This window comes from Rhinolophus ferrumequinum, chromosome 3 (assembly GCF_004115265.2).
Source record: "Rhinolophus ferrumequinum isolate MPI-CBG mRhiFer1 chromosome 3, mRhiFer1_v1.p, whole genome shotgun sequence".
Classification (NCBI taxonomy): domain Eukaryota; kingdom Metazoa; phylum Chordata; class Mammalia; order Chiroptera; family Rhinolophidae; genus Rhinolophus; species Rhinolophus ferrumequinum.
The window spans coordinates 68,284,691-68,304,021 of NC_046286.1; the positions used below are offsets into that span (position 1 = coordinate 68,284,691).

At 36.4% G+C, this 19,331-nt stretch overlaps 1 protein-coding gene across 1 annotated transcript; it reads left to right on the top strand.

The window, feature by feature from the left end:
- Window positions 1–16,614, top strand: LOC117020399 (nephrocan-like). The gene is made up of 3 exons (XM_033102857.1): window positions 1–189; window positions 6,917–7,815; window positions 16,167–16,614. The coding sequence occupies exons 1-3, from the start codon at window positions 1–3 to the stop codon at window positions 16,612–16,614; spliced, it is 1,536 nt and encodes a 511-aa protein (XP_032958748.1).
- The last annotated feature ends 2,717 nt before the right edge of the window (window positions 16,615–19,331 follow it).

The window sequence follows — 19,331 nt, forward strand, 5'->3', positions numbered from 1 at the left end:
ATGCATCTGCTTTATGTGTTCCTTGCTTTACTCTCTCTCAGTGACGGTTTCGATCCAAACTGTCCTGGCAGATGCAGCTGCGATTATGTGCAGTCGGTGCAATGCTACAGGCTAACGGAGGTGCCATCGGCCATTCCTCCCACCACCAAGAAGCTCTACATCAGTCATAGCAAAATTCAACACCTTCAGGTAACTATTCATTCATTCAAGTTGCTGCTACTTTATTTTACGTGGCAGGGTAAGGGGTGAGTGTGGAATCATTCAACTTGATTTAAATAGTCAAAATTTAAAACTCAAAGGTTAAAACTTAAAACTCAAAAAATAATCAAAACATATCAAGTTTGGGTAGTTGCACTAGCTACCAGCTTGCTCTGTATTACGGAGATGGGTATGTGCCTCTGGATGTTTCTTTTTAGAAAGGAAGCAACCAAAAAAAAAAAAAAACCCAAAATCCCCCAAAAACAAAAAAAACAGAATCTGTAATTGATATTTTATTTCAGTGTTTGTTTAAAAAAATGTCTGATTATGTTGTTGCAAAGAAAAAGTAAAGAAATGGCTCTTTTGAACAAAAAGAGTTTGAGAGCATATGGCTACTTTATGTCTCCAGGATTAAGAGTATGTCCTTCAAGGGAAAAACGTAGTTTTGTTTATACCATAGAAGGCAGATGATACTTAGAGCATTATAAGACTATCAAGATGTACCCAGCATACAAGAAGTATTCATACAGACCTTATATTCAGCTAAGCATTAGTATCTTTGTGGAAACCTATTCAGAAGAAATACATGTTGCTGAAGTTCTCATTCTATGTACTTTTAATTATGATTTTTATTTGTATGCTTACCTATTCAGAGGACGCTGAAAAGAGTGCTATAGATTTGTCTTACTTTTATTTTGAAAAAAGGATCAAGAGACTAGGATTCTCACCTTAGTTTGCTTACTAAAAATCTCGGCCTCACTGTTACCTTTATGAAGTGAGAAAGCTGGATTAGATAGATGATCCCAGACCGCTTCTAGATGGAAAATTCTATAGCTCTCTGATTTTGCCTTTACTGGTCACTGCTTCTACCTCATTGATCCACATCCTAAAATAAGGAAATGCCTCTCTGTGATCCAGGTACAAAGTCAACAGGTGAATGTACTTTCTCTTCAAATAGAGACCCCTCCTCCTTTCATTTGGTTAAGAAATGTTAATGTACTCGTAGTTGCATGTGAACACAGAGGGTTTAAAATATGTGGTGTGGTATTTATTTCGAGGCTTATTCAGCACAATTGCCCGGTTGTCATCTGTTTACTTTCTTCTCCTAATCCAGTGGTGCCCAATGCCAGATAGCAAGTGTGACCCGGTCAGGTCTCAGCATTCAAGCCAAACACCTGGTTAAAAGACCACATGCTTAAATATTTGTTCTGAGGACTTGAGAGGCTGAGAGCTAGGGGTCAGCTAAGCCTGGTTATGATTCCACACTGCTGCTTGGCAGCCAGTAAGATGAAATTATGACTCTCTTATCAAGTTTAATGACTGAATCAGTCCATTTGTCATTGGTTTAGGTTCATTAGACCGCAGTATTGCCACTTCCCTGACTTGAACCCAGTTAATTGTCTCTTGGAAGGACAGTTCCCAGCAGAAAGGTTGATGAAACACAGAATTGTTTTACGAAGGAAATAAAAAGCTTTGAGCAATAATATTTTCTCCTTTCTCTTTTCAAAACCCTTACGTTTTAAATGGCCATATTTCAATGTATTTGGTGAATACAATGTATATTCTGTGTACTTGGTTTGAATTGTAGAATACAATGCCTATATTTAAAGACAAAAAAATACCTTAAAATGTCTCTTCAGATTAATTGCAATAGAAATTATGTGTGTGTATGCATATATATGCATCTATGTATATAAATATACGCATACACATATCACACACATGTATGCATGTATACACAAATATATACACATATATGTGTATACATGTCACAATTTAAAATGTTTCTATTATGTGTCTGTGTGTGTATGTGTGTGTGTATATTTATATACACACATACACAGAGGGTGCCAAAAAACTGTATACACATTTTAAGAGAGGAAAAAACTATATTAAAACTGTAATACTCGATATGTACCAATAACAAAAAAACGAATAAAAGTCATGTGTATACATTTTTTTGGCACCCCCAATATATGGTGTTTGGAACCATCACACAGTAATTTAACTATGCTTGGGATTGTGGATAAAAGAAAAATATACAGTTTCTGCCATCAAAAAAAAAGGGACTTTATCAATTTATCTGTAAAAAATTTCTACTTCTTTGAAGGTGCATTCCATCAGGCTGTAAAAAAACTCTTTGTTCTTCTGTGTGTCTTATACTGTGCCCTGGTCCCTTCCCCCTTGGCTGTAGTCTTCCTCTCCATCCTAAACCCTGCATGTCTTGAATGACTTCAATGTCCAATGTCCTAGTCTCATCCTTCCTTAAACTCATAAAAAAGTATCTTTTACCATAGGCATCTACTGTCTTGGTTATGTCACAATCCTCTTTATACCTAAAACTTCTCCACTCAAAAATCTTGAATTCCCAGACCCTCTCTGGTCCTCATCTCCTTTCCTTTCAGCTGTCGTAATCTGCATTTCTCTTTCTACCTCATGGAGACTTCTAATCCTAGATCTACCCAATCAATTTATTTCTTAATCTATCTTTCTACCTTTTCCCTGTTTTGCATCCCATAATGAATTACCTCAACTCTTATCCAGCAAAGCCTCAGTCTTAAGTTAGGGTGATCATTTTCCTTTATTTCTCCTGTACCTAAACATATGGATGCTGCTGGAGAAGATTACACACCCTCTGTGTGTGTGTGTGTGTGTGTGTGTGTGTGTGTGTGTTTAGAACTATCACACATTTGTAGAATCACCACAAATTCAAGGTCTCCAACCTCATCTGGATCTTCAGTGTCACCCATCTGTCCTTTCAATTTTTCTTTGTCAGGTTCTCCTTATGTTCCCTCCACATCTTCCATAACTTCAGTATCGTTTTGGATTGCTTTCTCAATCCCTGCCCTCCTTATTCTCACCAAATGGCTGGCCTTCCATTTTATTGACAAATTATGACAAAACTAAGGCCATTATTCTTGATCTCCTTCAATTCCTGCTGTGTATTAACTTGTCTCTATCCAATTCTGCAAACTCCTTCAGAAAGGATGAGATATCTCTCCTTCTGTTCAAGGCAACCTCCCTCACATGCCCTTGATTCCATCTTTCTCACCTGCCCCCAAAGCTTGCTCTATTATTCTCCCCACTCCCATATCTTTAGTTGCTCTTTCTGTACTAGCCTATAAATATGTGCCTTTCACTACAATAAAAATAAAAGTATTTTAATCCTGTGTCTCCTCTTGCTACTATCTTTATTTGCAAAACTCCATGAAAGGGTAGTCTGTATTTACTGTCTCCACTTCTTCTGTTTATTCTTTAATTCACTGTTGTCTGGTTTCTACCTACTCCACACAGCTAAAACTGTTCTCTCTCAGACATTGGCTCAATCCTATTTCTTGAAATTCCTACTTTCTTGCCTTCCATGACACCACACTTTTATGTCTTCATTATTCCTCCCTGATATGTCTTTTCTGCCATTTTTATAGGTTTCTTTTCCTCCACTGCCCCTTAGTTGTTGGCTTTTCCAGAGGGTCTCAATCATCAGCCATCTCTTTTCTTACTATGCACACTCTCCTCAGGTGACTTTATGTACATGATGATGGCTCCCATAACTGAGTTTCTATGATACCTTTCCCCCATGTTTCAGTCTGATTCAGCTGTCTACTAGATTTCTCTCTTGCGCTATCTCTCTCTCTCAATAACATGCCGTAAACTGAATTCAATCTTTCTCCCTAAACCTGTGGTCTTTTGTGACTGGCTTTTCCATTTAAAAAATGTCCTCAAAGTTGATCTATGCTGTAGCATATGTCTGAATTTTCTTCTTTTTAAAGACAGAATATTGTATATGCCACATTTTGTTTATCCATATATGAGTTGATGGACATTTGGGTTGTTTCCTCTTTTTGGCTATTATGAATATAATGCTGCTATGAACATTCATGTACATGTTTTGTGTGGACATATATTTTCATTTCTCTTGGGTATGTACCTAGGAGTGGAATTTCTGGGTCATATGGTAACTCTGTTTGACATTTTGAGGAATTGCCAGACTTTTCCAAGTGGCTCATCATTTTACATTTCCACAGCAATGTATGACAATTTCAGTTTTTCCACATCTTTGGTAGCATTTCTTATCTCTTTTTTTGACCACAGCCATCCTAGTGAGGTCAGGTGGTATATCTCATTATGTCTTTGGCTTTCATATCACTAATGGCTAATGTTGTTGAGCATCTTTCATATGATTATTGGCCATTTGTATACTTTCTTTAAAGAAGTGTCTATAAAAATCTTTTGCACATTTTTAATTAGGCTTTTTGTCTTTTTATTATTGAGTTGAAAGAGTTTTTTAATATATGCTAAATATAAATCTTTTATCAGATATATTATTTGTGAAAATTTTTCTCATTCTGTGGGTTACCTTTTATTTTCTTGATGGTGTCCTTTGAAGCCCAAAAGTATTCAATTTTGATTAAGTCACATTTGTCTATTTTTTCTTGTGTCACGTTTGTTTGATGTCATATCTAAAATAGCTTTTACCAAACCCAGGGTCATGAAAATTTATTCCCATATTTTCTTCTACGAGGTTTATAGTTTTAGCTCTTACATTTAGAAGACAAATAGGAATGTCTTTGTAGGGGGCAGTCATTTACAATGGTTGCACTTTACATCTTTTGTGGAAGAAAAGAAGTTACTTAAAATTCCTCCTAGGTAAGAAATACATAAACAGGTTTTATCACCGAGTGGGGGATTATAGATTATTTTTATACTCTCTATATACCTTCCAGAATTTTAAAATCATTTACAGAGAATAAGTGTTTTGATGATCAGAATAAAAAATTCCAACATTGTTTTGAAAACTTTTTGCTGGCTTGTTCACACATGTCTGAGGTACTCACTGTGACAGTATGTCAGTTTTGTATGTACCTTAGACCTATAAGAAGTTCAGGAAAAGTGTGTGGCCCTCTAATGCTCAGAGCATGGTCTGCCCAGAATTGAAACCAGAAACAAAGCCTTTCATGGGGAAGCCAGTAGGAGTTGCCCTTCGACTCTACTTCATTTTACTTCCCTCCTTTTTTTTAAAATTTTCATATTTTATTTTAACTTTTATCTACATATGTATTAGCTAACTAAACTGTAAAACTGTGATGGCAGGAATTATACCTAGATAAGCTTCCTATGCCTAATTATTAATGCCAAGCCATACTTGCCTTGCTTTTTAAGCAACATTGGAAAAACTGCCAGCAACTCCAAGGTTAGTTCTAGGACAAAAGCATCTCTTTCCACATTTCATTGAGCACAACCATGCTTAGGCCAGGAAAAATGGAAAAACAGGTCTGGCAGAACTTTTTTCTTTTCTCAGTTCTGCAAACTCAACTGAAAAGTTGAAAATCAGTAGGTATTTTCCTCACTGTTTGTGCCACCGTAACTATATTCTTCAGTTAAATGAATATTGTAGTGGTTAAAGTTAAAAATATACGTATTGGGGTAAGATAAACCTGGGTTGAAAACCCAACTTTTCTACATGCTATATAGATATATTTGGACAGGTTATTTCGCCTTTTGATCATTAGTTTCCCCTCTGAGAAAAGGGTATAATCATGCTTAAACATAGGACTTTGTAAAGATAAACATAGTAAATACTTAAATAAAGGTAGCCATTTTAATTGATAATCAAAAGTAATCTGCATTGACTCTGATAAAAAGAAAAAGAAAAGTTTCTCTATGTTTAATAAGAGAAAACAACTATCTACTGGATTTGGTTAAGAATACGGACTATTTACTATATTTACTATTTAGGCCAGTCTGTATACTTTACAAATAGAAATCAAGACAAACTGACAGATTGAAGCTCAGACACCACACTTTACTTGTCTATTCCCCAAATAAATTGCCCATTCAGATGCACGTCATCTCTGATATTTGCTGCATAATCAGCAATCTTTTAGAGTTTGTGGTCACTCAGAAGTGGAAGTTCTTCTCTTGGGAGATCAACAGTCCAAGAAGTAAAGATCTATGTCTAGAGTCGTTTCTGACTTTATATGAAATTCTCAACTCTTTCACTTACTAACTTCTAATTTCCTCATCTAAAAGCCAGTGTTGACAACAGCAAACTTGAGTGTTATTAGGAGAATTAATGATAACATAGAGAAGAACCACTTCACACTTGTAGGTATTCAACAAGGGCAAGAAAAAATTTTCTCTGATAGCCTCATCCTAGTGATAGCAGTTTTTAGGACATTTAAAATTTTCATTTTTTATGCTTAAAAAATATAAAGGCAATTTCTACTTTAAAAAAATTCAAATAATGCAAAATGTAGATAGATTATGAAAATCCCTTGTAATCTTATACCCTAGTGTTAGCAACTGTTAATGGTTTGGTGAAAGATTTCCAGATTGTTTCAATTTGGGGCTATTATAAGATGCACAACAAGGAACATCTTATCCCATAAATCACTGTACAATTATAGGTACTTCTGCCTAGAGGTAAACTTGCTGGGTCAGAGAACATGCAGCAAAAGTTGACCAATATTGCATGTCTAAGAACAGTGTGTGTAAGTGCATAAAATGTTTTTGATATCTTACACTGTTAGCAATCATAAATAGTCAGGATCTGAGTTTTCATCCTTTTGCAAGAGATAATTTAAAATAGATCCTGAAAGGAAATCTGAAATATCATTAGTATTGAATTATACATATGGTTTTTTTCCCACACACAATTTTAATTTATTGCTTTTCTCCCCGCTCCCCACTTCTGCCTTTTTTTTTTTTTTTTTTTTAGCTATCTAACTTGACCCGAATGTTGGCTCTAGAAGATTTTATTCTTCTGGCCAGTGGAACAGAGTCAGTAGAAAATGATACCTTCAAAGCTCTGGGTACCTTGAAGACCTTGGAACTCTGGAAAAATAAGCTCAGACGAGTCCCCAGTGCTCTCCCAGCCAGTCTTGAAGTGTTAAAACTAAATGATAATTCCATATATGTCCTGCACGGATCTGATTTTGAAGGACTGAAGAAATTAAAAATCCTTGAACTTAAAAACAATCTGATATCTTCCCTGTCTGATATCTTCTCCTCCCTTGCCAGTCTGCAAAGTTTGATGTTGGATGGGAACAATATTGAGACGGTAGCCGGACCACTGGCTCTTCCCCATCTGAAACATATGAGCATGGAGAATAATAAACTGCATCTTATACCAGCTATCTTCTTTACTTCTCTACAGTCTTTGCAGTTTCTCAGTTTCAGTGGTAACCTTCTGACGAGAATTCCTATTAACCTGCCCAAATCCTTGGTCTCTTTAAAGATGGAGAGAAACCAGCTCAAAGTGGTAAGGTTTCGAGATATGAAACACTTGGAGAACCTTTCCCATCTTTACCTGTCAGAAAATTCTCTCTCTTCCATCGAAGGGGCACAGCTCCTTGCCAATTTAACCACTCTTGAGCTGTCCCACAACCAGCTTCAAATGCTGCCCCTCAGATTTCCGGCAAGGCTACAGAAGCTTGATATTAGCAATAATCTCATTCAGAGAGTTACAGTGCAAGACTTTCAGGACCTCCGAGACTTGAAACATTTGTTTCTGGACAACAACATTGTCAGCCTGTTCGAAGCAGGAGCCCTGCAGAGGTGTTCCCAGCTGTCTAATCTGGCCCTGGAGCAGAATTTGCTGTTATCTATACCTCTGAGGTAAGTGAGCGGTACCATTTATGGTCACTAGTATAAAGGTTCTCCAAAGATTGGGACAAGGAGAACACAAGCAAGAACATTAGTCAGAGCAAACAGAGATGACCTGACCGAAGGGTTGAGGGGTAGAAATTTTAAACGAGATTAGAATCTCCAGCCCTCAATTTGAGGCCAGCACTAACTTAATTTATTATTTTGCCCATGGGACAAGACACCAATGGATGAGATCTATATTTGAAAATACGCAATGCTGTTTTGGGGAAGTGTGCTAACAAACATGATATGGAGATATTACCTATAAAAGGTGTGTTTCGGTTTCTAAGTATATGGCCTGGGTTAACCCAGGGCAGAAGAGGCATGGGCTTAGCCATTAGCAAAGCAAGGACACGAGCAACAAAATGGGGGTGGGGGTGGGGGAAATGCAGTAAGACATTTATTCTTTAAAAAGCATTGAAATAGTAGTTATGGGAAAAAATAAAACTTTACAATTTAATATTATATATATCTATTTTGAATTACTTATTTGTGAGCCTCATATCCTTCTTAGTGCTGTGATCTTTAAAGGACTTAGCTGGCTCTGCTTATTCTCTGTGTGTCTGTGAGTGAGTGAGGCCATTTGTGTTGGCCTTACCTTCTGGTTTTGGTTGTCTCTTCACCTCTCTCTCTCTCTCTCTCTCTCTCTCTCTCTCTCTCTTTCACACACACACACACACACACACACACACACACACACACACACCCTCATACTCTTACACTTAATTTGTCTTTCCAAATATCTCTCTCTCTATACCCAACCCACTGTTCCCCCAAACCAATCATAATCTAAACTAGTGTACGTTTACATTAATTGACCCTATTTATTTTTTTGACCCTATTTATTTTTAAGCTTTCTCCTATGTTCTACATTTTAAAGTAGATAAATAAATAAAAAAGTAGAATACAGCATTATTATTCTCTCTAAAATTATATTATATTGTTTATTATATGTGCCTACAAGTGGATTATTTTTTCTTTTAGCACTTTATAGAAAAGAAAAGGCTTCTTGCCTGCCTATTATCACTATGATTTCTCATAATATACCAGCTTCTGGCTTCTGTAGAATCCTACAGCACGCTATTTATTTTCATTGTTAGTTAAAATAATTTCTCTTACCAATGACAAAGAGAAAAATTATCTTTGATATTTACAGATGTTAATTTTTTTCTAGTTAAAAAAGAGACTTCATTATACAGTATGATAATTGTACTACTCAGTACAAAACATCAAAATGTGATTTTCCAACTGAAATCCATGTTTTAAAATATATAATTCAGGGTGATTTGAAAGTAATCAATTTCTTTCAATGCACAGCATGTGCACACAGTTAATTTAATTCCCTAAATATGTTTTGAGCATTTACCATGTGCCAATTACTTTACCAGGCACTTGGGATGCATCCGTTTAATAAAAGAGAGAAAACTTCTTGTTCTGTACAGCTTAAATTCTAGCAAGGAAAGAGTGACAATCACATAATGTATAAGTAAAGTATGTAATATTTAGATGGTGTTAGGTGTTAGAGTTCATGACAACAAAAAAGGGCAGGATTACTAGATTCAAGACTGTAGAGTGGGGGTGCCTGGTTGAAATTTTAAATAAGATAAGTTCTCATGAAAATGCAATTTTTGAGCAAAGACTGAAAGGAGATGAGAGATTAGCTGTGAAGCAATTTGGGAGAAAAGGTGTTCCAGACAGAAGAGCTGGTACAAATCCCACCAAGGCAAGAATATGCCTGCTGAGTTCCCAAACTCTAACCCTTGTTATTTAAATAATTATTGTTTCAAGCTATTTTGCTACTGCATGTCTCTACTCCAAAAAAAAAAAATCGCGTATGTAATAAAAACTCATAAAACAGTCTTGGGAGTGACTTTATCACACAAGGATTCTCAGAGGCTTATGACAGCTGTGGGCAAAATTGAGAACTCAGTTGATTTTTCTATTCAGGTTACTTTTAGACAGCATTTGGTTAAGTAATGCTGCTAAATTTAATGAGTAAAAAATAGCTTACTTATTTACTCCTGCTAGCATATTTGTGTTTTAATAAGTGACTGTAGAAAGCCTTGCGTTTCTACCCAATGGAGTGTATAATGGAGTTGCAAGCCTGAGTGAGCTATTATTTTCAAATCTGACTTCACATTAGAATGATCTGAAAAACTCAAAAAAAGTCATACTCGTGCCCAGACCTCACCTCAAACCAATTAAATCAGACACCTGGGGTTGGGACACAAGCATCTGTAGTTGTAAACAGCTCCCCAGATGAGTTTACTGTGCAACCAGGGCTGAGAAGTAGTGGGCAAAGGCAGTGGGGCAGGTAACATGACATGGGAGCGGGCTTTTCCTGTGAGACTTAAATTAAACAACATAACTGTCTGCTCTGTCAAAGAACTTGGCCAGCTATGAGAGTGAAATACTTGTAGAGAGTGACTTTTAAATTCAAATTTAAAAATCACTCTCTACAAGAGTGATCTATTTGAATTTTTAAAAATATTTGAATTTTAAAACTTTTGTTTATGAGCTTTAAACAGTACACCCTTTCTTTTCCTCTCTCTGTCTCTCTTTCTCTGTCTCTCTTCCCCCCCCACCCCCGCACACTTCTTATTCAGACACAAAGTCACACTTTAAAATTCAGTTTTGTATAAACTGTAATAAACACATGCAATTTATTTCTATCACAAACTATTTTCACAAAACCTTCTTTTCCACCTTGGATTCTACATTTCATCAAGAATAACAGTCTACCCTATTTGCCCCAATATGGTAACTGAGGTAGAAAATAATACCTAACATTCATTAAGTGCTAAGATCAGCAGTGAATTCATATACATTCGTTGTTCCTTACAGCAATCCTAGGTAGGTACATTGCCTTCCCTATTATTTTACAGATTAGGACGTTACTGTTAAGAGGAATCAAGAAACTTGCTCAAAGTCACATCATCAGTAAGCGGCAGTGGCAGGGTTAGCACAGTAGTCTAACGCCACAGCTGGGATCTGTGATCATCGCAGGATCACCCGCCTCGAGGTTAACCCTACTTTGGGCAGTACACTACAGTACTTAGAAGTCTGAACGCCTTACTTTGCTGCTTCACATTTCACCCATCTGCAGCTCAGAGAACAAATATATCACATCGTCTCTTCTTTATCCACTCTTTGGATAATTCAAATCCAGGACAGCTTTCTATAAACTAACGCATTCCAGTTAGCATTTTATCTTACTCAAGTGCCATCTACTTGCAAAATAGGATAGGCCTCTTTTTAGCCTAAAAAGCAACAACTACCCAAAGAACATATAGCATTTCTAGAAACACATTTGTCTTAAAATCAGGGCTACCTTTTCATAGAAATCAGAATTACAAAGATAAATTATATCTAAGCAATAAATGACTGCCCGAAAGTCACAAAACCAGGAAAATTAGTGTTTTTTTCTTCCGATGTCATTTTGGCTATAACATCCATAGAAACAAGAGAAAGAAAAAAAAATGTACTCCTGAACATTTATTGCACTTAAAACAGGTGCAATATTTGGTTACTCAGCCCAGAACTGAATAATTGTATTTGTTTCAAAGAAAACTTGGCTTGCTTATTTTCTTTAGCTAACATTTATTATGTGACTTCTGTGTACTGAGAACGTTCATCTGTAGGGTGGAAAATTAGAAGTTTTAGGAAGTGAAATAACCTACCTAAAACCACACACTGGTAAATATTAATGGAATGAACGGTCAAAGTTAGAATCCAAGTCCTAATGGGTAGGGACTTTTTCCATTTTAGGTTTACTCATATCATATCTTTTTCCAGTTTTGCTCTCTTGTACTCTCAATGGGAAAAGAATCTTGCTTACTGCTACACAGTCTATAATTAGTCAATCTTTCCTTGGTTGGGGGGGAGCTATACAGGAGAGACTTTCTGTGCACCTTTGAGAGATGTACCTTACAGAAACTAGTGCATGCACAAATCACATTGTCTTGGCAATTAAACTCAAATGAATTTAATCATCAAACTGGTAAAATGTATGAAGTAATTTCCCGGGTAATTTAATCTTTGTTACGTAAATTTTATTCCAACTAAGGAGAAGGCATTTATGTAAGTATATTTACTATATAGTTTAGACTATGAATACAAATATAAAATATATAAACATAAATATATATATATAAATATAAAATACAAATATAAAATAAAAACCCAAGATAAAATTTTAAACTAAGAGCCAATAAAAAACCTAAAAGGATAACCTTTTGGAATGAAATTCGTGTAAGAATAATACTATAACAAGCAAAGGGGATACTGTCGTAAAACATCACTAAATTCATTTGTTTTTGCTCTTTGACATAACAATCAATGACTGGGAATGTCACAATAAATTTCACTGAATACTAAACAGGCATGGACACACATCCAATGTGTTCACACCATATGGAAATAGTATTTGGATGGCATTTGAAGGGCCTTTTGAAGGGCCTTTTTTTTTTTTTTCTGTAAAACTTCCCAACTTTTTGTGTTTCATGAAAAGAATGGCACTAAATACAAAGTTTTTGTATAGCAGAAAATTTGGGGGTTCACAATTGTGATTCTTTTTTATTTTTTTTATCAATGGGCATTCATATGACATTTTTCACATTGCTATCCACAGTTTTTGTTTAAAATTTTTTTTTTTGGTAAAACTTCCTAACTTATTGTGTTTCATAAAAAGAATGGCACTAAATACAAAGTTTTTGTATAGCAGAAAATTTGGGGGTTCACAATTGTGATTCTTTTTTATTTTTTTTATCAATGGGCATTCGTATGACATTTTTCACATTGCTATCCACAGTTTTAAAAACTTTTTTTTCCTTGACTATAAAGCAATATTTGTTCAAGGTTGAAAATTTAGTGTGCTGGAAAATAAAAAACACATCCATAATTGCTCAGAGAGCCTATGTCTAATCATAATTTGTTTTTACATATTTGTGATCATTCAATTTTATATTCTAATTTTTCTACCTAACATTGTAGTTTTTTTTCTTTCCCTTTTCCCTTTCCTTTCTATTTTTCTTAAGTATCACTATGAACTTATGGATCTTAATTTATTCAGTGTGTTATGATCCTTTATAGTTGCTAGTCTATTTTCATGCTCAAATTGTCCCCAATTTGGCTAGTTGGAGCCCCTTTTAGTTGGTTCTTGTGTTCATGAGACATGACTCCATTATCTATCTTTTTTTTAACTGTGGTAAAATACACATAAAATTGACCATTGTAACCATTTTTAAGTGTACAGATCAGTATTGCTAAATGTCTTCACATTGTTGTGCAACTGATCTCCAGAACACTTGCATCTCACAAAACTGAAATTCTACACCCATTAAACAGCAACTCCTCATTTCCCTTCCTTTCAGCCCCTGGCCACCACCATTCTACTTTCTGTTTCTATGAATTTGATTACTCTAGGTATCTCAAATAAGTGAAATCGTACTGTAGTTGTCTTTTTATGATAGGTTTTTTCATTTAGCGTAATGTCCTCAAAGTTTATCCATTTTTTAGCATGTGTCAGAATTTACTTTTTAAAGCTGGATGATATTGTATGTACATATAGCAAAATGTGATATGTATGCTATATACTCATCTGTCAATGAACACTTGGGTTGCTTCCACATTTTAGCTATTGTGAATTCAGTGCGGGTGTATGCGTGCCTAAATATCTCTTCAAGACCCTGCTTTCAATTCTTTTGAGTATGTACCCAGAAATGGAACTGCTGGATCATATTGTAATTCTATTTATAATGTTTTGAGGAACCACAATACATATGGTAAGATACCATATGTGTTCCTTAGCAACTGTGCCATTTTACATCCCCACTAACAGTATACACGGGTTCCAATTTCTCTACATTTTTGCTAATACTTCTTATTTTCTGGGTTTTTCTTTGTTTTGTTTGTTTTTTGTTTTTTGGTAGTAGCCATCCTGATGGATATTCCGTTAATCTTTAAACATTGTATTGCATTTTGGCTCAGAAGTTCTAGCTTACCTCACCTTAGATATGGGATCAGCCATTTCTCCAAGAAACCTTGTGTTTTTTTAAGTGGAGATTGGAATTCTGAAACTAAGATTTGAGTGTGTGGTGTGCTTATGGTATGGGGGCAGTGCCACTACTAGGATGTAATATTGCTTCTATTGTAATATTGTTTCTAGGTCCTTTCAGCACACAGACCTAGAAAATATATTTTGAAAATTATGAATTCACGTGGACATTTCCAATTCATAGTTAACATTAGAGATGGTTTTACTTCTTCTGTTTTGTAGTTGTACCTTTTTCTTTTACAGTGAAAATCTTGGTTTCTAATAACATTAATATATTTACTTGTTTTGTCTTACTGTGTTCATTAAAAAGTTTTAAAATTTAGTTACTAACATTAATATTAACAGTAAACATACTGAGAGAAATTTCTTTCAGGTCCTTTTATCCTTAGACTCTAAGACATAGCCACTAAGGATGTTCAGTCAGAGTACTAATATTAACAGTAAACATACTGAGAGAAATTTCTTTCAGGTCCTTTTATCCTTAGACTCTAAGACATAGCCACTAAGGATGTTCAGTCAGAGTACTTTTTTCTTTTCTCTATATGTTTACATTTATGTTACCAACATAAACATTTGAATAATTAATTAGATTTGTTTGATTCTGCTTGTGTTCAATTTTAGGGCTTGATTTTTTTCCCTTTTTTGTTTTGTTTTGTGGACATATAAAACATTAATGTGATTCAAAATTTAAAACCATATGGAACCAAACATTCCTTATAAGTAACCACTTTTATTCACTACTGGTTTATCTTTTTTTCCCCAAATACCAGCAAATATGTGTATATGTATTCTTATTGCCCTTTTTCTTGCACAAAAACTAGCATATTACATATGCTGTTCTGCTTCTTGGTTTTTTTTCCCCCTTTAGCAATACTTTCTAGAAACTATTTTGATAGTTCATAGAGACCAACTCCTTTCTTTTTTAAGGATGCATACCAGTTCTTTTCTGATGAACTGGTTGTTTCCAATCTTTTGATATGATCAGTAAAACCATAATAAATGCCGCATACATTGTTTTATATTTGTGGAGTCATGTCTTCAGAGTATATACCCAAAAGTAAGATTGCTGGGTCAAAGGGTAAAAAAGCATATGCTATTTTCTTAGGTTTTACTAAATTCAGGAGCTGTGCCATTTTAGACTCCTATAAGCTAAATATAAGAATGTCTGTTTCTTCACAACTTTGCTCACAGAAAGTATTGTTAAAGATTAGGATTTTTACTAGTCTGATAGATGAGAAATGGCATGGTTTTATTTTTCATTTCTCTTTCCTGAATATGGTTGAAGTTCCCAGTCTGATGTAAAACATTTCTTTTCAAGAGAGATTAGCTCTTTGTCTGGGATGTACGTTGCAGATATATCCCCAAATTTATCATTTGTCTTTTGACTTTGCATATGCCTTTTGCCATACACAATTTCTTTTAAAATTATTTTTAGTGTAGTTGATTTATCGATTTTTTTATAGCTTCTGGATTTTAAGTCATAGTTAAAAAATTCTCACAGAATTAGTATTTTAAAAATTATTTGAAAACATGATTTTTATGATCACATAATAGTCTTTATCTCTTCATTTCCAGTAGTGGACATTCATCTTTTATCAGTTTTTTTTCTATTATAAATATGATCAAATGTGTAAGAAACATATTTGTAAATATGTCTCTATTTCCTTTTCCTATTATCTTCAAGGTCAAAAGGCATGACATTATTTAAATTTGATACATGTTATCAAATTGTTTCCAAAGTGGTACCAATTTACACTCCCAACACCAGTGTTAAGTTCTTACCTCATTACACCCTGAGTAGCAATAAGTTTTAAATTTATAACCAAAATCATGTTCTCATTTGATACATAAAAATGTTGCATCATTTTTTCATTTGCCTTTTATATTCATTAAGAACATTATTTTCCATATTTTTATTTCTATAAATTATGATTCATGGCCTTTGTCAACTAAAAAAATGGGAACTTAGTACTTTTCTTATTGATTTATTTGTGTGATCCCATTTGACAAGAAAAATATTAGAGTTTTATGACTAGGAGCCAGAAAAAAACAGCAAGTTGGAAAATATGACTTATGAGGAAGGGTTAAAAAACTTACAGAAAAGACTGAGGCTTGCACTTATAATTACTTCTTTAAAAAAAATTGTTTTCTAGCTTCAGAAAGGACAGAGCTGTAAAAAGGCGGGTGTTGCTCAATCTGAGTTGCTCTGCAATTATGGAATAATGGTCATGACCTTCTCTTGCATCCTGGTTTTCTGCTTTTGCAGGCTTCCCGGGACCTTAGCCAGGCTGGATCTCAAAGGCAATGCCATCAGGGACATTGCTGAGAGGGAGCTCAAGGATCTGAAGCAGCTTCAGGTTCTAAACCTTAGGAACAATAAGATCTCGGCCTTAGACCTCAAAGCCCTGGAGGGGCTACCTCGCCTCAGGCACCTGTATCTGGATGGAAATCCATGGAATTGCACTTGCAGTCTCCTCAGAGCGCGGGAGGTCCTGAAGGCCAAGGGGACAGATGTGAGGGGAGGACAGTGTGCAGCACCAGCTGAAAGACAAGGGGAGAGCTGGATGTCTTCCAAGAAGATCATGAGGCAATGTGAGCATCACTTACATCTGACCGAGAAAAGCAAAGAGACCAAAAAGAAATCAAAACCTGAAGAGCACTCCACCATCAGAATCAACGTGGATGATGATTATTATGATTATGAAATTGATTAACTGCGAGCTTTGCTTACAGTTTAGAAAAAGGTTTTGCTTCTTGTTCTTTTCTTTTTTAAATAGACTTCAGTTTTAGAGCAGTTTTAGGTACACAGCTAAATTGAGAGGATGGTACAGAGATTTTCCATACGTCCCCAGAGATTTTCCATACGTCCCCAGAGATTTTCCATACGTCCCCTCTCCCACTCTCCCCCGTTACAAATGCTCCACCAGCGTGGCACATTTAGTACAATCAATGAACCTGCACTGACACATCATAATTGCCCAATTGAACCTGCACTGACACATCATAATTGCCCAAAGGCCAACGTTTATGTTAGAGTTCACTCTTCGTATTGTATATTCTCTGGGTTTGGACAAATGTATGGCATGTATCTACCATTATATTATCATACAAAGTAGTCTCACTGCCCTAAAAATTCTCTGTGCTTCTGAAAAAGTTTTGTAATATTCAATCTTTTAAGCAGAAATATTCTATACATTTAGATATAGAAAAGACTCTTTTCTGTAAGTTTTTCTTTCTTTTTCAAAGCACGAAATGAGGTTAAGATAAGTTGCGATGGGAGGGGGTAAGTAGAAAGGAACAATGGTAAGATGATGTAAGATTCCTTGCATGTTAAAAGTAATTTGTTTGCGTTTTGTACTGAAATCTAGATAAATAACAATGCCAAATAAAACTGCCATCTGTCTAACTTCCTGCAAATAGAGTAAGTTCATTTTATCCAATAAAAAGTGGTGATTTTTGTAGATCAAATTGATATAGGTATATAGGTATATAGACCTACACTATCGTAGGCTTTTGACTGCAAGCCAATAAAAACTGACTGTGACTGACTTAAGCAACAAAGAATTTATGGGAAAGATAGGGACTAGGTCACAGATCAAAGGAAAACCTGAAGAACTTAGAAAGGAGGGATCAGAATTGCTCCGTTGCCCCAGGCAGAAGGACTTAATGAGGAGATTCTCAGCTTCTGGAGGTTTCTCTCTGCAGAATGAGGCACTCCTCCTACTCCAAGAGTTAGCTTTCCTCAAGATCCCTATCCTCAGAGGGAAAAGTTAAGTCCTTGCTGGAGTCACATGTTTGCCCTTGGCTAAGGGACTGTAGTAGGTCTTGTTTGACAACTTACCAAAACCATAGGGAAACCAGAAAGGAAAATATAAACTGGCTGTTGCCAGCACCTGGAAGGGCAGTCGCGGCATTTCAGTCTCTTCCTGAAAGTCAAGGGGACGTTAACCCCTCAGCAGGGCCCTACGTCCCTGCGTGGTACTCATGATGTGAGTAGGGAACAAAATGCCAGTACACAGGTTCAGACAGAGTGAGTAACACAGCTTTATTTGGGAGCCAATATCCCTCCAGAGGCCAATGCTCTGGTAAGCACAGAAGGTAATACAGAATAAAATAGACTTTAATAACGAACCAAGTCCCAGAGTCAATCGAGATAAGGAAGGTCCCTGGTCCGGGAGAGGTGACTGGGCCCACGGCAGGTCTGAGGCGAGCTGGTCTTTGAAGGAAGAGCTTCAGAGAGTACTGGAAAATTGCAGCTTGCTCCTCGCAGAGTCTCTGTCAGATCGCCCCGACGAACGTCCCGGAGGGTTCTGGAGTGTCTCGCTCAGAGCCTCGCAGAGGGTCTTAGCCAGAGCGCCCAGTCGGACCACTCATGGCACTGCTCTCAGCTCTGCTTTTATCCTCTTTTCCTTGGACTTGTCTGCTTTTTAGGTGATAACCAGAAGTTGTTTGCCAGGAGTTGTTTACCTCCCTGGTAATAACCAGACGTTGTTTTGGTGAACGTGTTTACCACCCAATTTTGTTATGCTCAGTTTCACACATAAGCATAAACATTCATGTATATGTTCTAAACATAAACATGTTTACTTTCACTTTACTCTTATCAGTCTCACACATGTGCGGCCATAGTCCTGTCCTTAGTAGTAAACAACTTGTTTTGCAAACCTCAATCCAACATATATAATACATTTTATATGCTCTATACATGCCAATCCCGATTTCTGAAATGTTACAAAGACAATATTGAGGAAATCACAATTATTGTGTTTTAGCAAAAACTTTACCTGTGCAACAGGTGTGTGTTATACATTTAAGCAATACCAACCAAAAACAATACATATCATAAAAAGCAAAATTTCTTTCAGTCCACTCCAACATTTCCAATGATAGAATTCCAGGTAGTTTGAAAGAAGTACAAAGAGTTATTTCTGCTCCATGAGCCAGAACAAGTGTGTAGGCACAGGGATCTCCTAATGAGTCCTGTGGGGACAGAGTCCCAGAGAGCGGTTTATAGGCTCTCGGCCTCACGTGGAGGGGTGCTGGCTCGGGTGGTGGATGGCTGTCAGCTGTGGCTGGTTGGCCATCAGCTGTGACCAGTTGGCCAATTGGCCACTGATATAACTGCTGCGGCTGCGTTGGTTGGAGAGTCGGTCGGTTGGCAGGCAGAAAAGCAGACAGCAGGTTGCAGGTTGTGTGGCTCCAGCCTCCAGTGAGACTATAGTGGTGTGACTCCCCTATCTATGGCTCCGTGGGTGTTCCTTTTTGGCCTAGCCATATCCTGCGTTCTTGTGTGGGGAGCGGGACCAGAGGCCCCGCAGGCCGCTTCGCATGACAAATGGCACAGCGAGCAGGGTCTCCCGCACGACAAGTCCCCAAAAGGAACAAGGTGTACTTAATTCAGTGGCCATGCCTTCCTCAGATAACCCTGCAT

Coding starts and splice junctions, on each gene's coding strand:
- LOC117020399 (XM_033102857.1), top strand. CDS start 1: ATGCATCTGCTTTATGTGTTCCTTGCTTTACTCTCTCTCAGTGACGGT. Junction 190..6,916: donor GCAAAATTCAACACCTTCAG/GTAACTATTCAT, acceptor TTTTTTTTTTAG/CTATCTAACTTGACCCGAAT. Junction 7,816..16,166: donor CTGTTATCTATACCTCTGAG/GTAAGTGAGCGG, acceptor CTGCTTTTGCAG/GCTTCCCGGGACCTTAGCCA.